General features: G+C 40.3%; 1 protein-coding gene across 8 annotated transcripts in view; it reads right to left on the bottom strand.

The window, feature by feature from the left end:
• Positions 1 to 17,831, bottom strand: part of PTPRZ1 (protein tyrosine phosphatase receptor type Z1) — a 333,611-nt gene that overhangs the window by 77,160 nt on the left and 238,620 nt on the right. For 4 of the 8 annotated variants that reach the window (XM_069764885.1, XM_069764880.1, XM_069764879.1 and 1 more), the window contains 5 exons: positions 13,969 to 14,060; positions 3,846 to 3,931; positions 2,607 to 2,627; positions 2,208 to 2,304; positions 632 to 714 (listed from right to left, as the gene is read on the bottom strand). In XM_069764885.1, the coding sequence (XP_069620986.1) occupies positions 632 to 714; positions 2,208 to 2,304; positions 2,607 to 2,627; positions 3,846 to 3,931; positions 13,969 to 14,060 (379 nt within the window). The remainder of the gene's footprint in view (positions 1 to 631; positions 715 to 2,207; positions 2,305 to 2,606; positions 2,628 to 3,845; positions 3,932 to 13,968; positions 14,061 to 17,831) is intronic. The other 4 variants (XM_069764882.1, XM_069764881.1, XM_069764884.1 and 1 more) reach the window with 1 other exon arrangement.

The raw sequence follows: 17,831 nt of genomic DNA, 5'->3' as shown, positions 1-17,831 counted from the left end.
TGCTAATCAGTGGTGGGGGCGGGGTTTAGATTGGCCTGACTGCTGGTCACATGAGCTGTAGTCCAGGCAGTGTTAATTTCCTGCTGATAAAACATAATACTACAGCCTAATAAGTGACACATTCCTGCAATCAGGTTCTTTGTGCCCTATATTATACTAATAACAAAGTGTCTTTAGGGATGAAAATTCATAAGAGATTACCCAAAAGGTAAATGGACCCAATTTAAGGATATTCTCATTAAAGTAAAAATGTGACTTTTATTAGAATCATTTAATAAACATGGTCTAACAAAATTAAAGCCATTAAAGTGGTATTGTTATTTGAGATTTATTTAGGATTCCTATGTAGGGTATCACTATCCTATGGCTAACAATTCTCCTACCCAGATTAATGACTGCAATTCACTGGCTTGGGTTGTATTCTAAGGATAATTCATAATTATCCATTTAAGATTTGTTCATAGCCTCCCCGACATGTTTCGCCTTGACAGGCTTCATCAGGGGACTTAGGCTATATTATACTACTCTGAGATTAAATAGCAAAAACCTGCTGACAAATTCCCTTTAATAGATATCACTTGAAATACATAAATACTGTCTGAATGACTGAATATTCAGAATATTTACTTACATCAACATAATTTGCATTAATGTAGTCAGTTGGCTTTCCATCCTTTTCTCCAACTTGTGAAAGTTTAACTCTGCTATGATCATCTTAACAAAAACAATTACAAAGAAATAAGTTGTCGTGATTAGATTAGATCATTTTCATAGTCATAACCATTATTGTTTGTAAATACATTAAGGTATCCTAAAGTACAAAAAAATAATTTTTATCTGGATCAGGGGTCTCAAAGCCAAAGAAGGATTACAATGAGGGTAATTTTGGACACGAGACTCCAGGGGCCCATGGCCAGATTACAGTCCTTTTCACTACCATTAGCAGCGTGTATCACCAAGAAAGGCCGAGGCGATGGCATCATCACACTGGCTGCTTCATTTAGCAGGTACCTGGCGAGAAAGGATTGGAAATGGGAACTGGCACTGCATGGAATCACCTGGTGAAGTGGTTCCTTTTTTTAATGCCATGGGGAAGAGAAGAATAAAGGTGGAGAGAGAGTGGGAGAGAGGACACTTAATTGCAATGAATGGGGGGGAAGGGTGAGAGAGAGGACATGAAAATGAATTGAATGAATTGTTGAGGTGGGAAAGACGATATGTAATTGCAATGAATTTTGGGTGGTGGGAGAGAGGACAAGAATTTATAGTGAATTGGAGGTGGTTGAGAGAAGACATGAAATTCAAATAAATTGGGGGTGTGTTTGTGAGAGAGGGCATGAAATTGTAATGATTTGAGGGGTGAAAGATAAGATATGTAATTTTAATGAATTGGGGGGTGGGTTTGAAATTACATTGAACTGAGGGGTGCGGGGAGAGAAGATATGGAATTGCAATAAATAGGGTTGAGAGGACTTGTAATTGTAAAGAATTTGGGAGAGAAGAAATGTAATTGTAATGAATTGGGAGTGTGGGTGGGAAAGATGTATTTGTGATGCACTGGGGTTGTAGTTGGGAGTCAAGATATGTAATTGCAATGAATTAGAGAGCACATGGAATTGCAATAAATTGTAGGGGGGCATATTATACAGGACAGAGACATGTAACAAATTAGGAGGATAGAGACAGTGGATAATTAATTTATATTTTGAATAGCACATTGGCTAATTATAGATTCATGGTGTGGTGCATATCTGTATTCAGGGGTGCAGTGGGGGGGTCTTTGTCTTCGCTGTGGCCAAAGTCTCCATGTGTCCCCAGCCAAAATGAAACAAGGCGGCCCACACCCTTACTGTATTTTTCTAAGTGGCCCAGGACCCTATGTTGTTTTTAGAGTTTTTAAATATGGCTTATCCTTTGTTCCAAGGAGTTTACTCAACTTAGAAAAACCATATGCTTGGCTAATCATGTATGTTTGTTTGGCTAACAGCTATCTAAAGTGCATGGTTAGGTTAATTAATATCACTTTTAGTCACTATTGCAACTAAAATGCCTTGATTGAATGGAACTATAGATTTCCAATAAATAACTTGTATAGCTATAATGCATAACACTGAATAATGTCTTATTCAGAGATTTAAATATCCTTAAAATTGTATATCAAAGCAAATACTTTACATCTATAGTCCTTATTTCTTCCACTTACTTACAGGCAACAATATTTATGTATCTGTTCTTGTTCTTGTTGTCGGGGTGGTTTGAGTTATCACATGTTATGCCTGAATCCACAGTGCAGTTCTGAACCTCCTGCAATAAATAAAAAAATGAGTCCAAAAGTATTACACACTTAGGCTGAGTTCACCCAGGCATTCGGATCTGTTCAATCAGGTTTCCATTGCTTTTTTTTTGCTGGTAAAATATGGAGTCATTATGATAAGAGCCGATGCAGTCCAATACAAAGTGGATCTGTTATGTGCATCATGGCTCCTGTGTAAACGGATCCTATAATAACATCATGAACAGAACCGACCTGAAACTGGCTGCGATCAGATAAGAAGCACACTTCTAAGGCATCGCTACGCTAGGTAATGACAACGAAGCATTCTTACCTGATAAAACTCTTTCAGTGTCTAATGAGGAAGTGAATAAAGAAAGATGACATAAATTTTACAATGTGAACATAATAGGGAATGAGAAATAAAAACAAAATGCAACTGATAGATGAGAGCAAATAATGTTTAATTTCTGTGGAGAGCAGAACAAACAGTTCATACATCTTTATACAATGGCGTTCCCACATAAATTAAACACAAAGTATGGTAAAACCAAAAAGGGAACATGTAAGTATATAGCTCACAACATGTCCATGGAGGTATTGTAATGTAGTCTGGCATTGCAAATTATATAAACTGAAGATGACAATGGTGGTCAATAGGGTGAATAAAAGGGCACGGCTGCCTAGTAGAACAGCGAGATTTCTAACTAATTCCCATTAGTACCAGAATCAATGGTTGGAGTGAGGACATTGAGAAATCAAACACTGTTCAGACCATACTTCTCCCAGTCATGAACACTGGGGTGAAGTGCTAGATACAGTAGATGGATGGTAATATAGCTGATGAGAAATCATTACCAACAGGAGGGCAGGGCAAAATTTACAAACAAATGTGGTATAATTGGATCCAAGGTCTAGCATATGCTTTATTGTCATAAGCAATAACATTAGTTAATAAAAATGGTATTACGCATGGATGGTAGATAACATATAAGAATAGACTGATACAGTAGATGCTCTACACATAGACTGATAGATAGATAGATAATAGATAGATGGATCATAGATAGAACAGATTGGATAGATGCTCTACAAACAGAGATAAATAAGTAGATACATAGAAAGACAGACATATATGACAGCTAGATTAGAAAGATAAATAGATAGATAGAAAGATAATATATAGATAAATAATAGATATATAAATAGATAAAGTTAGTGAAAAATGAACAGCACTAGGATACAACTAGGATGACAACAGCATCAATTCACATGAACGTGCGAGTTTGATTTGTTAATTGGATCAGAAATGTAAAGGCTTTTTTTGGAGGTCATCAGTCTTTGACCAAAAAAAAGGACCCATTTACAGCCCCCTATACAATAATGTGTATGTATTCTATTTGTGAAAAACACCAACAGAATGTTGTACATGTGTAACACATGTGAATGAAGCTTAATATGAAGTATAGAATGGCACCCACTTACTGTAAATTTCTTTAACAGTATATATACGGTATATATATTTATGGCAATCATAAACATAAGGGCCAATTTCAATCATTGTAAGGTGTACCTCAAACTCTTCTGTGAAGCCACTGCTTGCATGGAGGTCTGCAACATGTTTCGGGAACTGCTTCAAAGGTATGGCTCCAACATCATCTTAAAAGTATCAAAGAAGAAATATGTTCTTATTGGTCATTATCTCTCCGTGTCAATTAATGCATATAACAGACTGATGAGTTTTACTGCACAGTTTTAGCAATGACATACCGTATATAAAATATACAGTAAATAAGCAACTAAGGCTTCTTTCACACTTCCGTCGGCAGTGTCCCGTCCTAATGCGTCGGGAGGACGTGCCGACAGATGTTGATAAAATAGTGATACAACGGAGGGAACGCATCCAGTGTTTTGACGGCTGCGTTGGCTGAGGTTTTCCGATGTAGAAATTGGACGAGAGAGAGAGAGAGAACAGATTTTTCCCCTGCCTTGAAAATCCTTCCGGGCATGCTCAGAGGGAAAAAAGGTGATATGTCGCTGGATTCCTGTGTGTGACGGTCAGCGACGCATCCTGCGCCCATAGACTTTCATTGTAGCCAGTGATGGGCAGCGCAGGATGCGTCGCTGACCGATTTTCCGTCGTGCAAAAATAACGTTCCTCTGAACGTTTTCTCTGCCCGACGGACCGTTTTTTTTACGCAGGATCCAGTGCACAACGGATGAAACGTGTGTCCATCCGTCACAATCCGTCACTAATACAAGTCTATGAGAAAATGCAGGATACTGCAAATTTTTTTTCTCAAAAATTGACGTATCTCGACGGGAGCTGAAAGACGGAAGTGTGAAAGAGGCCTAAGGGCGCAGCACACAGTCTCGAGTCTCTGCAGCAAATAAATGGACAATACCACCCTATTTGTCCAGTATAAAATGATTTGAAAAAGAGAAATTTATATTTGCGCTAAGAAACTGAGAAAACTTTAAGAAAAAACAAATATCCAACCTAATATGGAAATAAAACTATGCAAAATAAAAGGAAGAGAAAACCTTGATACTCAGATAAAACCAAAAAAGAAAATATCAAATTACCTCTCTGAAAAAGGATAACAGCGTACGAATGATGGTCCCAACTGAGAGCAGTTCCTATGGTGTGTAGGTCCTCTTGTTTGAACGTAGTTCAATGTCCACCACGGTATGGCATCATAAACAGAGTCCAGAAGTTGGGGCGCCGTTCCGGCTGGTAACAGATGCCCCTCTGGGAAATATCAAGCTGCCACATGCAGTAGATGCTTGCACGGGATCTATAGTAAAGCCGGCAAGGTGCAGAGGAGCTGCAGGATCTTGCGTGACGTCACGGTCACGTGATGAATCACGTGACTTGCTATGGAGCGCACAATGGACCAAAATCCAACTAGTTTCCGAATACACTGATTCCTTTGTCAGGGATGGTCCGGTTAGCAGAATGGGCGCTTATATATCATGCAGCTGGTAGGAGTCCTGTATTATGTATTGAAAGCAAACAATTCTATTTAGCTATTCAAGCCATTGGGTATAATCCAGGGGGTAATATATGGTATGAAATGCCCCTGTGGGAAATTATACATGGGGCAAACTATACGCCCAATGAGTGTCAGAATTGCAGAGCATTTGCGCAATATTAGTAATAAATTCATGGGCCATCCTTTATCACAACACTTTGCAAAGTATCATGGGGGCTCAATTAAAGATATTATAGTCACTGGAATCAAAATAGTTAAAAAGAGTTGGAGAAAGGGCAATTTTATTCACCAAATGTCACGAGAAGAGAACAGGTGGATTTTTGAAATGAACACTCTTATACCCAATGGCTTGAATAGCGAAATTGAATCATAAGAACTGCTCTCAGTTGGGACCATCATTCGATCGTAACCACTATCCTTTTTCAGAGAGGTAATTTGATATTTTCTTTTTTGGTTTTATCTGAGTATCAAGGTTTTCTCTTCCTTTTATATTGCATAGTTTTATTTCCATATTAGGTTGGATTTTTTTTAAAGTTTTCTCAGTTTCTTAGCACAAATATAAATTTCTCTTTTACATACCGTATATAAACCTATTATCTAGTTACTACTTGGTTCCTTGGAACCTAGTAAGGTATTTCTCCAAGGGTGGCATCAAGTACAGTAGTGAGTGTTAATTGATGTCAGCCTGCACCAAAACACTTCTTACATCAGGCTTTTGTGAGGTAGGAATGTATATAGAGGTAGCATATGATTTGGAAACATATTTCAGGCATTGTCCCACGGTAATAAAGTTGGAAATTACTGATCTGGATTATTGAACAGTTTATGAACTCTTTTTGCATCTATTTTATTTTATTGTCACCTATGTAGATTTGGCTTCTTTTACCGAAATCCTAACTTCAACTCATTTTTGAGCAAAGTTTTGTCATTTCCATCAACTTATACTTTAGTGGATTTTTGCAATCCATTAGGAAGTTCATAAAGTTCATGATAGTATGGGGCTTGTAATGTAATGTGAACTGTGGTATCACCGAATGAACAAAGTGCCCGTTGCCAAATGTTTACATGTCCAGAGTATACAGCGGTAAAAATGGAACTGTGGCAAAAACACAATAAAAACATACGAGTTCCAAACAGATATTGACCTGCTTGGAATACAACCCAAAGTTCCAGATGGTGAAGTCAACTGGTAAATAATTAGAGATCTCTCATCCAACAGTCCTCTTGGCACTGATGTTTTGAGGGAAAGTGCTTGCATAATACTGGCAAGAAGTGATGGTTATGATTTGTCAGAGTTTATTTTAACTCTTTGTGAACATTTACAAGACGTCCTCAATCAACGTCCTCAATGAAAGTGACTTGTTGTAATTTGAAAAATCGAATGACTCCGTGTGTGAGATGAAAATCTTGGACAATGTCAAACAAGGTTTGAATGGTCCACTAAAAGAAAATAGACTACTGATGGCCAAAAGCTTTAGTCTCTGATGAGATCCGCAGACTATTCCAACTTAAATGTCCAAACATGTCCCAAAACATTTCACATCTGTACTTCTACTTCTTCCGGATAGTTAAGAAGAAGAGAGTTTAGAAAATGAATGCATGAAATATCATTTCACAGTATGTATATTAATAAGTGTTTCTTTGACAAAGATACATCAACGTATTAATGCAGAGCTGTTATTTACATCAACAGATGTTCACCATTTAGACCACCTAATAACTTAGTCTTTAGATAACAAGAATTTGTTGATATGATATTAGCGCCCATCTGTTCTATTTCATAGATGAGTGGAAATGAATACTAAAATTGAATTATCTTGAAAGCCTAAAAGAAAAAAAAATCTACATATGTGCAATTCCACCTTCACACTTAAAAGGCGGCATCTGGCAGCAGGTGTGTGTTTTATAATTAGTTTCAAATACAGTAACAAGCAATAACAGCTAAATGAAGGATTCGCTCAGGAAAGCAGCTGTGCAATCCAATAAATAAATATTAACTAGCAGACAGTCGATATTAAATGCAAAAGCTTGAGAAATAGATTTCATGTGTATCGGAAATAAAGTTTGCATAACTACAAAGAAGTAACTTCAATAAATAGCTGGAAGTTGCCAAAAAGTTCTCCCATCGAGATTGTAGTTTAATGAGTAAAATAGGTGACATCAAGGAAGCCTTATGTATTGTGATCTCAATAAATAGAGGCAGGAATCATCTAGACGGACCACAGATTCCCACCAGGGCAGTCTATTGTGTCTAGATGGTTACTTCTTAACATTCTGGTCAATCAGAAAAAAACAGAATTATACACTGCTCAAAAAATAAAGGGAACACTTAAACAACAGAATATAACTCCAAGCAAGTAAATAAAACATCTGTGAAATCAAATTGTCCATTTAGGAAGCAACACTGTTTGACAATCAATTTCACATGCTGTTGTGCAAATGGAATAGACAACAGATGGAAATTATTGGCAATTATCAAGACACACTCAATAAAGGAGTGGTTCTGCAGGTGGGGACCACAGACCACATCTCAGTACCAATGCTTTCTGGCTGATGTTTTGGTCACTTTTGAATGTTGGTTGTGCTTTCACACTCGTGGTAGAATGAGATGGACTCTACAACCCACACAAGTGGCTCAGGTAGTTCAGCTCATCCAGGATGGCACATGAATGCGAGCTGTGGCAAGAAGGTTTGCTGTGTCTGTCAGCGTAGTGTCCAGGGACTGGAGGCGCTACCAGTAGACAGGCCAATACACCAGGAGACATGGAGGGGGCCATAGGAGGGCAGCAACCCAGCAGCAGGACCACTACCTTCACCTTTGTGCAAGGAGGAACAGGAGGAGCACTGCCAGAGCCCTGCAGCAGGTCACAAATGTGCATGTGTCTGCACAAACGGTTAGAAACCGACTCCATGAGGATGGTTTGAGTGCCCGACGTCCACACATGAGGGTTGTGCTCACAACCCAACACCGTGCAGGACCCTTGGCATTTGCCACAGAACACAAGGATTGGCAACGGTTGGCCCTGAGTTCTTCCTAATGCAGGACAATGCCAGACCTCATGTGGCTGGATTGTATCAAGCAAGAAAACTGGAGTAATTGTCCATAAAAAATCAATTTTATTGAAAAACCAAAAATAATCCACAATATTAATAACACAATAAATATTAGTACATGAACAAGGTATAACAGACAGATAAATGGCTATGGTAGCACAGATAGAAAACAGCGCGGGGTAAGACTGGTGCCAATTATCATTCCCATAAAGTGCATAGTGCCGTAAATTTACCAAAGGGGGAAAGGAGGCTGGGTGTATCTGATCTAAATGTTTACATCAATTACGTCCATGTGGACCGGTAACGGAGCCCTGTACACAGACTCCCACCACTATGCAGTATACTGAAAGGTCATATATAAACCCTGGATCCTTACCCCACAGAGATGGCACACAGAGAGACACCGCGCTGTGGCCCCAACGCGCGTTTCGCGTTTGCTTCGTCAGGGGGCTGGTTTTTTTTAATTCTAAACCCTGTTGTTAAAGAGGCCCTATCTCTTGCCATACATTGGCATTTTTATGTAGTGTAAATACCGCTGTTTTCTTATGTTCCTGCAACCTCACTATCCCTGAGATATGCCCCCTTTTTTCTGTATGTAAATTTTGCTAGTTAGCCAAGTAGGCATGTTCCCCCAAAAAGTGTTGCTAACCTTGCCTAATTGGCTAAAAAAAGACATTTACATATGAAGAAGAGAGGGACATATCTCAGGAATGGAGCCATGCAAGAATAAGAGAAAAAAATCATCAGGTTTGGAAGAAATGTGATACTTACACCAGGTAATACATTGATGTAAAAACAGCAATAACTATATGTATATGGTAATTGACAGTTCATCTTTTATTTCAATATAGAAAAAAATTCCAGATAAAAAAAACAGCTTTATGGAAAAGTGATATTTGTACATGCTCCGTCATGTCAACCAACATTACTGTGATATGCAGCCCTTTGATGGATTCAAGAAACACATTTAAGACCCTCATAATATGTTATTCTGTCCATCAAAGATCTGCTGCCTTCTACTCTACTTATGTAGCTAATATAAATGTTAAACTTGTTAAACTTGTAGCTAATATAAATGATATACTTGGTGGGACTTGTACCGAGGACCCCAGCACTGCAAAGCAACAGTGCTAACCACACTATTAAGAATATTTAAGGGAGTGCATGTGGGCTCTTATACATCTTATTCAAAATAGGAAAAACGGTGGTCCTGAAAAACAAATAATACAGTGCCTTGAAAAAGTGTTCATACCTTGTGCACTTTTCCATATTTTTTCACTTTAGACCCATGACCTTATATGTGTTTTATTGTTTTATTGGGATTTTATTTGATATACCAACAGAAAGTAGTAAACATATGTGAAGTGTAAAGGATAGGATAAATAGGTTTCTAAGTATTTTAAAAATCTAAATCTGAAAATTGTGAAATACATTTGAATTCAGCCCCCTGTAGTCCAATACCCCTAAATAAAATCCCGAATTACCAATTGCTTCCAGAAGTCACATAATTAGTAAACTGAGTGCACCTGTGGTAACTTAAGGTACTGTCACACAAAACAATTTCTTTAACGATATCGTTGCTTTTTGTGACGTAGCAACGATATCGTTAACGAAATCATTAAGTGTGACAGCGACCAACGATCAGGCCCCTGCTGGGAGATCGTTGGTCGCTGGGAATGATCAGGACCTTTTTTTTGGTCGCTGATCACCCGCTGTCATCGCTGAATCGGCATGTGTGACGTCACCGCTGTGCTCTGCTTTACGGCCGGCCCTCACAGTCAGTGCGAGAAGCTGACGGCGAGGGACATGACAGACACCGGAATGTGAGTATGTACTGTTTTTTTTTTTTTTTACATTTACAATGGTAACCAGGGTAAACATCGGGTTACTAAGCGCGGCCCTGCGCTTAGTAACCCGATGTTTACCCTAGTTACCCTGGGACTTCGGCATCGTTGGTCGCTGGAGAGCTGTCTGTGTGACAGCGTCTCCAGCGACCACACAACGACTTACCAACGATCACGGCCAGGTCATATCGCTGGTCGTGATCGTTGGTAAATAGTTAAGTGTAACGGTACCTTTATTCTCAGTATAACTACAGGTGTTCTGTGAAGGCCTCAGAGGTTTGTTTGAGAACATTAGTCATCAAACAGCATCATGAAAACCAAGGAACACAGCAGACATGTCAAGGATAAAGTTGTGGAGAAAAGTAAAACAGGTTTAGGTTTTAAAAAAAAGAAATAGCCGAAGCTCTAAAAATCTCAGAAAGCCCGGTGGTCGGCGCTCATAGCAAGTAAGCATTTCTGCTGCATAGAGGCGATCTGATCATCGCTTGTATGTATCAGAGCCGATCGGACAAGTGCAGCTTCTAGTCTACCATGGAGACTATTGAAGCATACAAAAAGTAAAAAGTTTTTAAAAATATTAAAAAATTTAAAAAATAAAAGTTCAAATCACCTCCCTTTCTCCCCATTCAAAATAAAACAATTAAAAAATCCAATATACACATATTTGGTATTGTCGTGTTCAGAATCGCCCGATCTATCAATATAAAAAAAAATGAGAACAAGAAAAAAGTCAAAAAGTCAGAATTAAGTTTCTTTGGTCGCAACTACATTGCAAAAAAATGCAATAATGGGTGATCAAAAGATCGTAGCTACACCAAAATGGTATCAATAAAAACAACACCATGGCGTGCAAAAAATAAGCCCTCACCCAACCCAAAATAACGAAAAATGGAGACGCTACAGGTCTCGGAAAATGGTGCCATATTTTTTTTTTTCACAAAAGTTTGGATTTTTTTTACACCACTTAAATAAGAAACAACCTAAACATCTTTGGTGTCTATGAACTCATAATGACCTGGAGAATTATAGTGGCTGGTCAGTTTTAGCATTTAGTGAACATGGTGAAAAAAATAACAACACCTGTGGAACTGCACTTTGTTTGCAATTTCACCGCACTTGGAATTTATTTCCCGTTTCCCAGTACATTATCTGTTAAAACCAATGGTGCCTTTCAAAAGTACAACTAAAAACAAGCCCTCATATGGACATACTGACCAAAAATTTTAAAAGTTATGGGTCTGGAAAGAAAGAGAGCAAAAAACGAAAACGCAAAAAATGGAAAATGGTCCAGGGGTTAAATTCAGGGTGAACTGATAGTTATTGAGCATTAGAAGACCCAAAATAAACAGGCAATACTAATAGTTAATATTTGATGCCCTTAGAATATATTCAACATATTTCTTTGCCTACAAAGACACATATTACTGAAAGCTCATTTATATTTATAGTAATTGTTTTCAATGCACAATAAACAAGGGATTTAAAGAATGTGCAATATGTGAATGTGGAAACACATCAATACATAACTTGAGGCTTGCATATACATATCACTATTGTTTATACAACTGTATCTGGAGAAGAATAACAGTTATTGTGCAGATGCCAAGGTAACGGACATTATCAATAAAAATGCTGTACTAAAGGAGGTAAGCTTATCTCTTATGTCCTTGTGAGATGCTAGTCCTATGCCCATAGCACATGTGCCTTCCATCTCTACTTGGAGCATAATGCCTCAGACACGTAGGGAGATAGACTGAAGATTTATTCCTCTCCTCCCATTTCTGTGACTATTTACTATAATTCAGTATACTAACCAGATTTTGGGTCCAAAGCCTGTTTTTGATCAGGGTAAAATTAACTACTGATTGATAGAGCATAAAGGAGGAAAAACTATGCTCAGAATAAAACATATTACAAAGTCTCATATAGTCACATAACAACTAAGCTAAAATGATGACAGTAGATATGTTGGGAAGCCTTATACAGTGGCTTGCAAAAGTATTCATCCCTTCTCTTGGCTTTTTACCTATTTTGTTACATTACAGCCGGTGTTTATATATTTCTGTAATCTGATTTGTGTGTGATGCATCAGGACTAAATAATCTAAGTTGGTGAAGTGAATTGAGAAAAAATACAAAAATAAATTAAATTTATGGGATCTAGTAACTTAAAAATGGCATGCATTCACCCCTTTTGCTATGAAGCCCTTCAAACATTTCTGGTGCAAGCAATTACCTCCATAAGTCACATGCTTAGTGAAAGGAAGTCCACCTGTGTGCAATCTAAGTGTCACATGGTCTGTCAGTATACGCACCTTTTCTGAAAAGCCACAGAGGCTGCAACACCAATAAGCAAGAGGCACCAGTAACCAAACACCATAAAGACCAAGGAGATCTCCAAACAAGTCAGGGACAAAGTTGTTGAGAAGTGGGGCAACTAGGAGTTGGGTTATAAAAAAATATCCCAATCTATGATGATCATCAGATCCATTATCATCAAATGAAAAGAAAATGGCACCACAACAAACCTGCCAAGAGAGGGATGCCCACCAAAACTTTTAGCCCAGGCAAGAAGGGTAATAATCAGAGAGGCAGCACAGAGATCAAAAGTAACACTAAAGGAGCTGCAGAGTTCCCAAGCAGAAACTGAAGTATCTGTCCATACGACCACAATAAGCCATACACTCAATACAGGTGGCCTTTATGGAAGAGTGTGCAGAAAAAAAGTGTTTACTTACAAAAATAGTAAGGCTCATTTTAAGTTTGCCAAAAGACATGTGGGAGACTTCCCAAATGAAAGGAAGAAGATGCTGTGGTCAGATGAGACCAAAATTTAACTCTTTGACCACCAAGGTATGTCTATCTCCAAATCAACACAGCTCATCACTCGAAGAACACCATCCCCAGAGTGAGATATGACGGTGACAACATCATGCTGTGGGGATGTTTTTTGGCACCAGGGACAGTGAGAATGGTCCGAGTCAAGGGCAAGATGGATAGTGCGAAATACAGGGATATTCTTGAGCAAAACTTGTTCCAGTCTGTTAGTGATTTGAGAGTGAAATGGAGGTTCACCTTCCATTAAGACAATGACCCAAAGCATACTGCTAAAGCAACACTCAAATGGTTTAAAGAGAAAATTGCAAATATTTTGGAGTGGCCTAGTAAAAGGCAGACTTTAATCCAATTAAGAATCTGTGGTCAGACTTGAAAATTGCTCTTCAGCAGAGGAATTTGAAGAAGTTGGAGCAGTTTTGCCTTGAGGAATAGGCAAAAATCCCAGTGGCAGGATGTGGAAAGCTCATAGAGACTTATTCAAAGCAACATGTGGCTGTAATCGCTGCAAAAGGAGGCTCTACAAAGTACTGACGTTAGAGCTGTGAATAGTTATGCACAATTAAGTTTTCAGTTATTTTGTCCTATATGTTGTTTGCTTCACATACAAAAAAAGAAATCCAAATGTTCGCAGTTGTAGGCATGTTCTTTAGATAAACTTGTGCAAACCCTCAAAAAAGCACAAGGAATTTCCAGGTTGTGAGGTAGCAAAACACAAAAAAAGTCAACAGAAGTGAATACTTTTTAAAGCCACTATATATGGGTTGACTTTCTTTAAATTTAGGCATTCGTATATTGACTTACTAAGGCTGAATTAGTGTAAAGTAAGACAGAGGAAATCTTAGAAAAACCTTTTAAAGTTAACTTATAAAAAATCCCACTCTTTTATGAACAGTGCATACAATGTAATATAGTAAAATAAAAGTATTCAACACGTAAAATAATGACACATGAAAAGTCAGATTTACCTGAAACTGGAAACACTGGTGCAGGAGGAACAGAAATTACTCTTGGTGATGTATTATCCTCCAAGTAAAAGTGTGCCGTCTGAAAGCATTTCCTGCAGTGTCATGAAGAACTTCATTAGTTATTTATGTAACTGCTAAACATTATTATTCATTTCTATAATATATTATTATTCAATAAAACATCTTGAAAACTTTGTAGACTCAGTGAAAAGCAAAAAAGAAAATTGGCAACCTCTCAGACTGGTACAATCTGAGTTTCTTAGCCCCAATGTATAATAGGAACCATATTTACCATGTGCCATCTATAATAAATGCTAGGAGCGTCACTCTGTCCGAAGCCTTTATAGACTGCGCAAGTGTGATGTGCCAGAGTTCTGCATCCAGTAGTAGCGTAGCTACCGGGGGGCAGAGTGGGCCATTGCCCCAGGCCCGGTGCTCAGAGGGGGCCCACCGAGAGCTACACTACTGTAACTGTATTGGTATGCACAGCACACCAATACAGATACATTCTGCAGCAGAGCAGGGAGAATCGATCTCCCTTCACTTCCGCCCAGCCTCTATGGGCCCCTGAGCAGGCGGGGGTGCCAGCAGTGGGCCCCCCACCTGTCATCGCAGGGTCAGCTGTATTGGCATCTAGCCATCTCCCATCATCCCCCTGTCAGCGTCTGACGTCACCGACACTGACCGGGGTGCGATGATGTCACAGCCCAGCGCCCGTGGTGCGGAGGTGAGCCGGAGCAGCACAGGAACCAGGAAGAAGAGAAGTGAGTATTTATTGTTTTTCTTTATAGGGGCTGCCTTATATTACAGGGTCTGCCTGTGGGGGGTGCTGCCTTATACTACCGAGTCTGCCTGTGGGAGGGGTGCTGTCTTATACTACAGGGTCTGCCAGTGGGGGGTGCTGCCTTATACTACAGAGTCTGCCTGTGGGGGGGGTGCTACCTTATACTACAGAGTCTGCCTGTGGGGGGTGCTGCCTTATACTACAGAGTCTGCCTGTGGGGGAGGTGGTGCTGCCTTATACTACAGACTCTGCCTGTGGGGGGTGCTGCCTTATACCACACAGTCTGCCTGTGGGGGTGCTGCTTTATACTACAGTGTCTGCCTGTGGGGGATGCTACCTTATACTACAGGATCTGACTGTGGGGGGTGCTGCCTTATACTACAGGGTCTGCCTGTGGGGGGTGCTGCCTTATACTGCAGAGTCTGCCTATGGGGGTGCTGCCTTGTACTACAGAGTCTGCCTATGGGGGTGCTGCATTATACTACAGAGTTTGCCTATGGGGTGCTGCCTTATACTAGAGTCTGCCTATGGGTTGCTGCCTTATACTACAGGGTCTGCCTATGGGGTACTGTCTTATACTACAGGGTCTGCCTATGGGGTGCTACCTTATACTACAGGATCTGCCTATGGGGTGCTGCCTTATACTACAGAGTCTGCCTATGGGGTGCTGCCTTATACTACAGGGTCTGCCTATGGGGTGCTGTCTTATACTACAGAGTCTACCTATGGGGTGCTGCCTTATAATACATGGTCTGCCTATGGGATGCTGCTTTATACTATAGTCTGCCTATGGGGCTGCCTTATACTACAGAGACTGCCTATGGTGGCTGCCTTATGCTATATTCTGTCTATGGGGGTGCTGCATTATACTAGAGTTTGCCTATGGGGTGCTGCCTTACACTGTAGAGTCTGCCTATGGGGTGCTGCCTTATACTAAAGAGTCTGCCTATGGGGTGCTGTCTTATACTACAGGATCTGCCTGTGGGGGGTGCTAACTTATACTACAGAGTCTGCCTGTGGGGGTGCTGCCTTATACTACAGAGTCTGCCTGTGGGGGTGCTGCCTTATACTACAGAGTCTGCCTGTGAGGGGGTGCTGTTTTATACTACCGTCTGCCTGTGGGGGGTGCTGTCTTATACTACAGAGTCCACCTGTGGGGGTGCTGCCTTATACTACAGGGTCTGCCTGTGGGGGGTGCTGCCTTATACTACAGGGTCTGCCTGTGGGGGAGGGGGTGCTGCCTTATACTACAGAGTCTGCCTGTGGGGGTGCTACCTTATACTACAGAGTCTGCCTGTGGGTGGTGCTACCCTATACTACAGGGTCTGTCTGTGGGGGGTGCTGCCTTATACTACAGGGTCTACCTGTGGGGGAGGGGTTATACTACAGAGTCTGCCTATGGGGTGCTGCCTTATACTACAGGGTCTGTCTATGGGGTGCTGCCTTATACTATAGAGTCTACCTATGGAGGGCTGCCATATACTACAGTCTGGCTATGGGGGCTGCCTTATGCTATAGAGTTGACAGAATGGGGGTGCAGAATGGGTGCAGCACATTACAGAATGGGGCACAGGATGGGAGCAGCACATCACAGAATGGGGGTGCAGGATGGGAGCAGCATGACAGCATGGGGACACAGGATGAGAGCACCACATGACAGGATGGGGACGCAGGATAAGAGCACCACATAACAGGATGGGGTGCAGAATTGGAGTAGTACATACCAGGATTGGGGCAGCACATACCAGAATTGTGGCGCAGGATGGGAGCACATGACAGGATGAGGGCACAGGATGGGGGCTGCACATGACAGGAAGGGGGTGCAGAATGGGGGCTGCACATGACAGGAAGGGGGCGCAAGATGGTAGCAGCATATGACAAGATTAGGGGGCAGGATGGAAGCAGCACATACCAGGATGGAGACCATATACCAATATAAATGCTCATCACCCGGGCGTAGAATGAGTTCAATAGCTAGTTTATATATACTATTGGTGTCTTCCTATGTGAATCTCGTGCCTTTGGACTCCAAATGCACCTAGTCCCTAGAACCTACAGAATAAATCTGTACAGAATTGTATGCCTTCATTGTGATTTGTGCTTCACATCAAGTATATCAGTAGAGCCTGTGTACCTTTATACTTGAACTTCATCTTAGTCTAACTTTTTCAAGAAGCCCTGATCCACCCTCTAGCCATGTGCTGTATTCCATAAGGTCAACTGATTACAGCTATACGTGCTGCTATAGGTGAAGCGAAGACAACAATATATGGATATTAAGCCTAAACAACTTCTAGAGTAGTTTTACAGCACAGAATAAATAGATAAAGTGGGTATTATCTTTAAACGTCAAAAGGATATGATTTGTGTGAATAATGGATCCTAGGTATCTCACAAAAGTAAGACTATAGGCAAACTCTGCATTTCATTTAGTGCTTTGACAAAGACCTTTCCGGTCGAAACGCGTAGCCAAACTCACGCAGGTCATGGTGTTGTCTTAATGGAGCTCATGATTTTTCATGTTTTTATATTTTCCCAATAAAGTTTGTTTATTTTACCTTTTGGAGCTGGAACATCGTGACTATAAGGTATACTGTAAAACATTTTTTACTGTACTTTTTTCTCCTGTAAAATAGCAGAGTATAGTAAGCCAGACCATATAGTAAATAAAAGGGGAAACCCATGTATACTGGCCCGGCAAAAGCCAACATTACATGTCAGATCAAGTGTTATATCCTGGCAATACGTTCCTGCTGAACTTGTGCTCATACACAGCCAATCTGACCATATAGAGCTGCAGAATAAATCATAAGGATAGGATAGACATGGGTGAGAACTACTGATGAGAGAGTAGGGGAGCGTCAGACTTAGAGAATCACGCTAAGCCATAGCCACTGATCATATCTCAGAACTGAAGACAATAAATAGCAGGTGAGCATCACGCATGGTGAAGTGGCTGTAAGGGATTGCCCCAACTGAAGAATTATATTCCCCTTTCAAATAGAATTGTGCAGAATCTGTCTTGTGGGGTTTCTGGTTTTGGACAACCCATTTAAATAATATGTATTGACCTCAGACT

The sequence above is a fragment of the Ranitomeya imitator genome, chromosome 4, assembly GCF_032444005.1.
Source record: "Ranitomeya imitator isolate aRanImi1 chromosome 4, aRanImi1.pri, whole genome shotgun sequence".
Taxonomy (NCBI): domain Eukaryota; kingdom Metazoa; phylum Chordata; class Amphibia; order Anura; family Dendrobatidae; genus Ranitomeya; species Ranitomeya imitator.
Note: the sequence above shows the minus strand (reverse complement) of the source record. Positions and strands in the feature narration are given on the sequence as shown.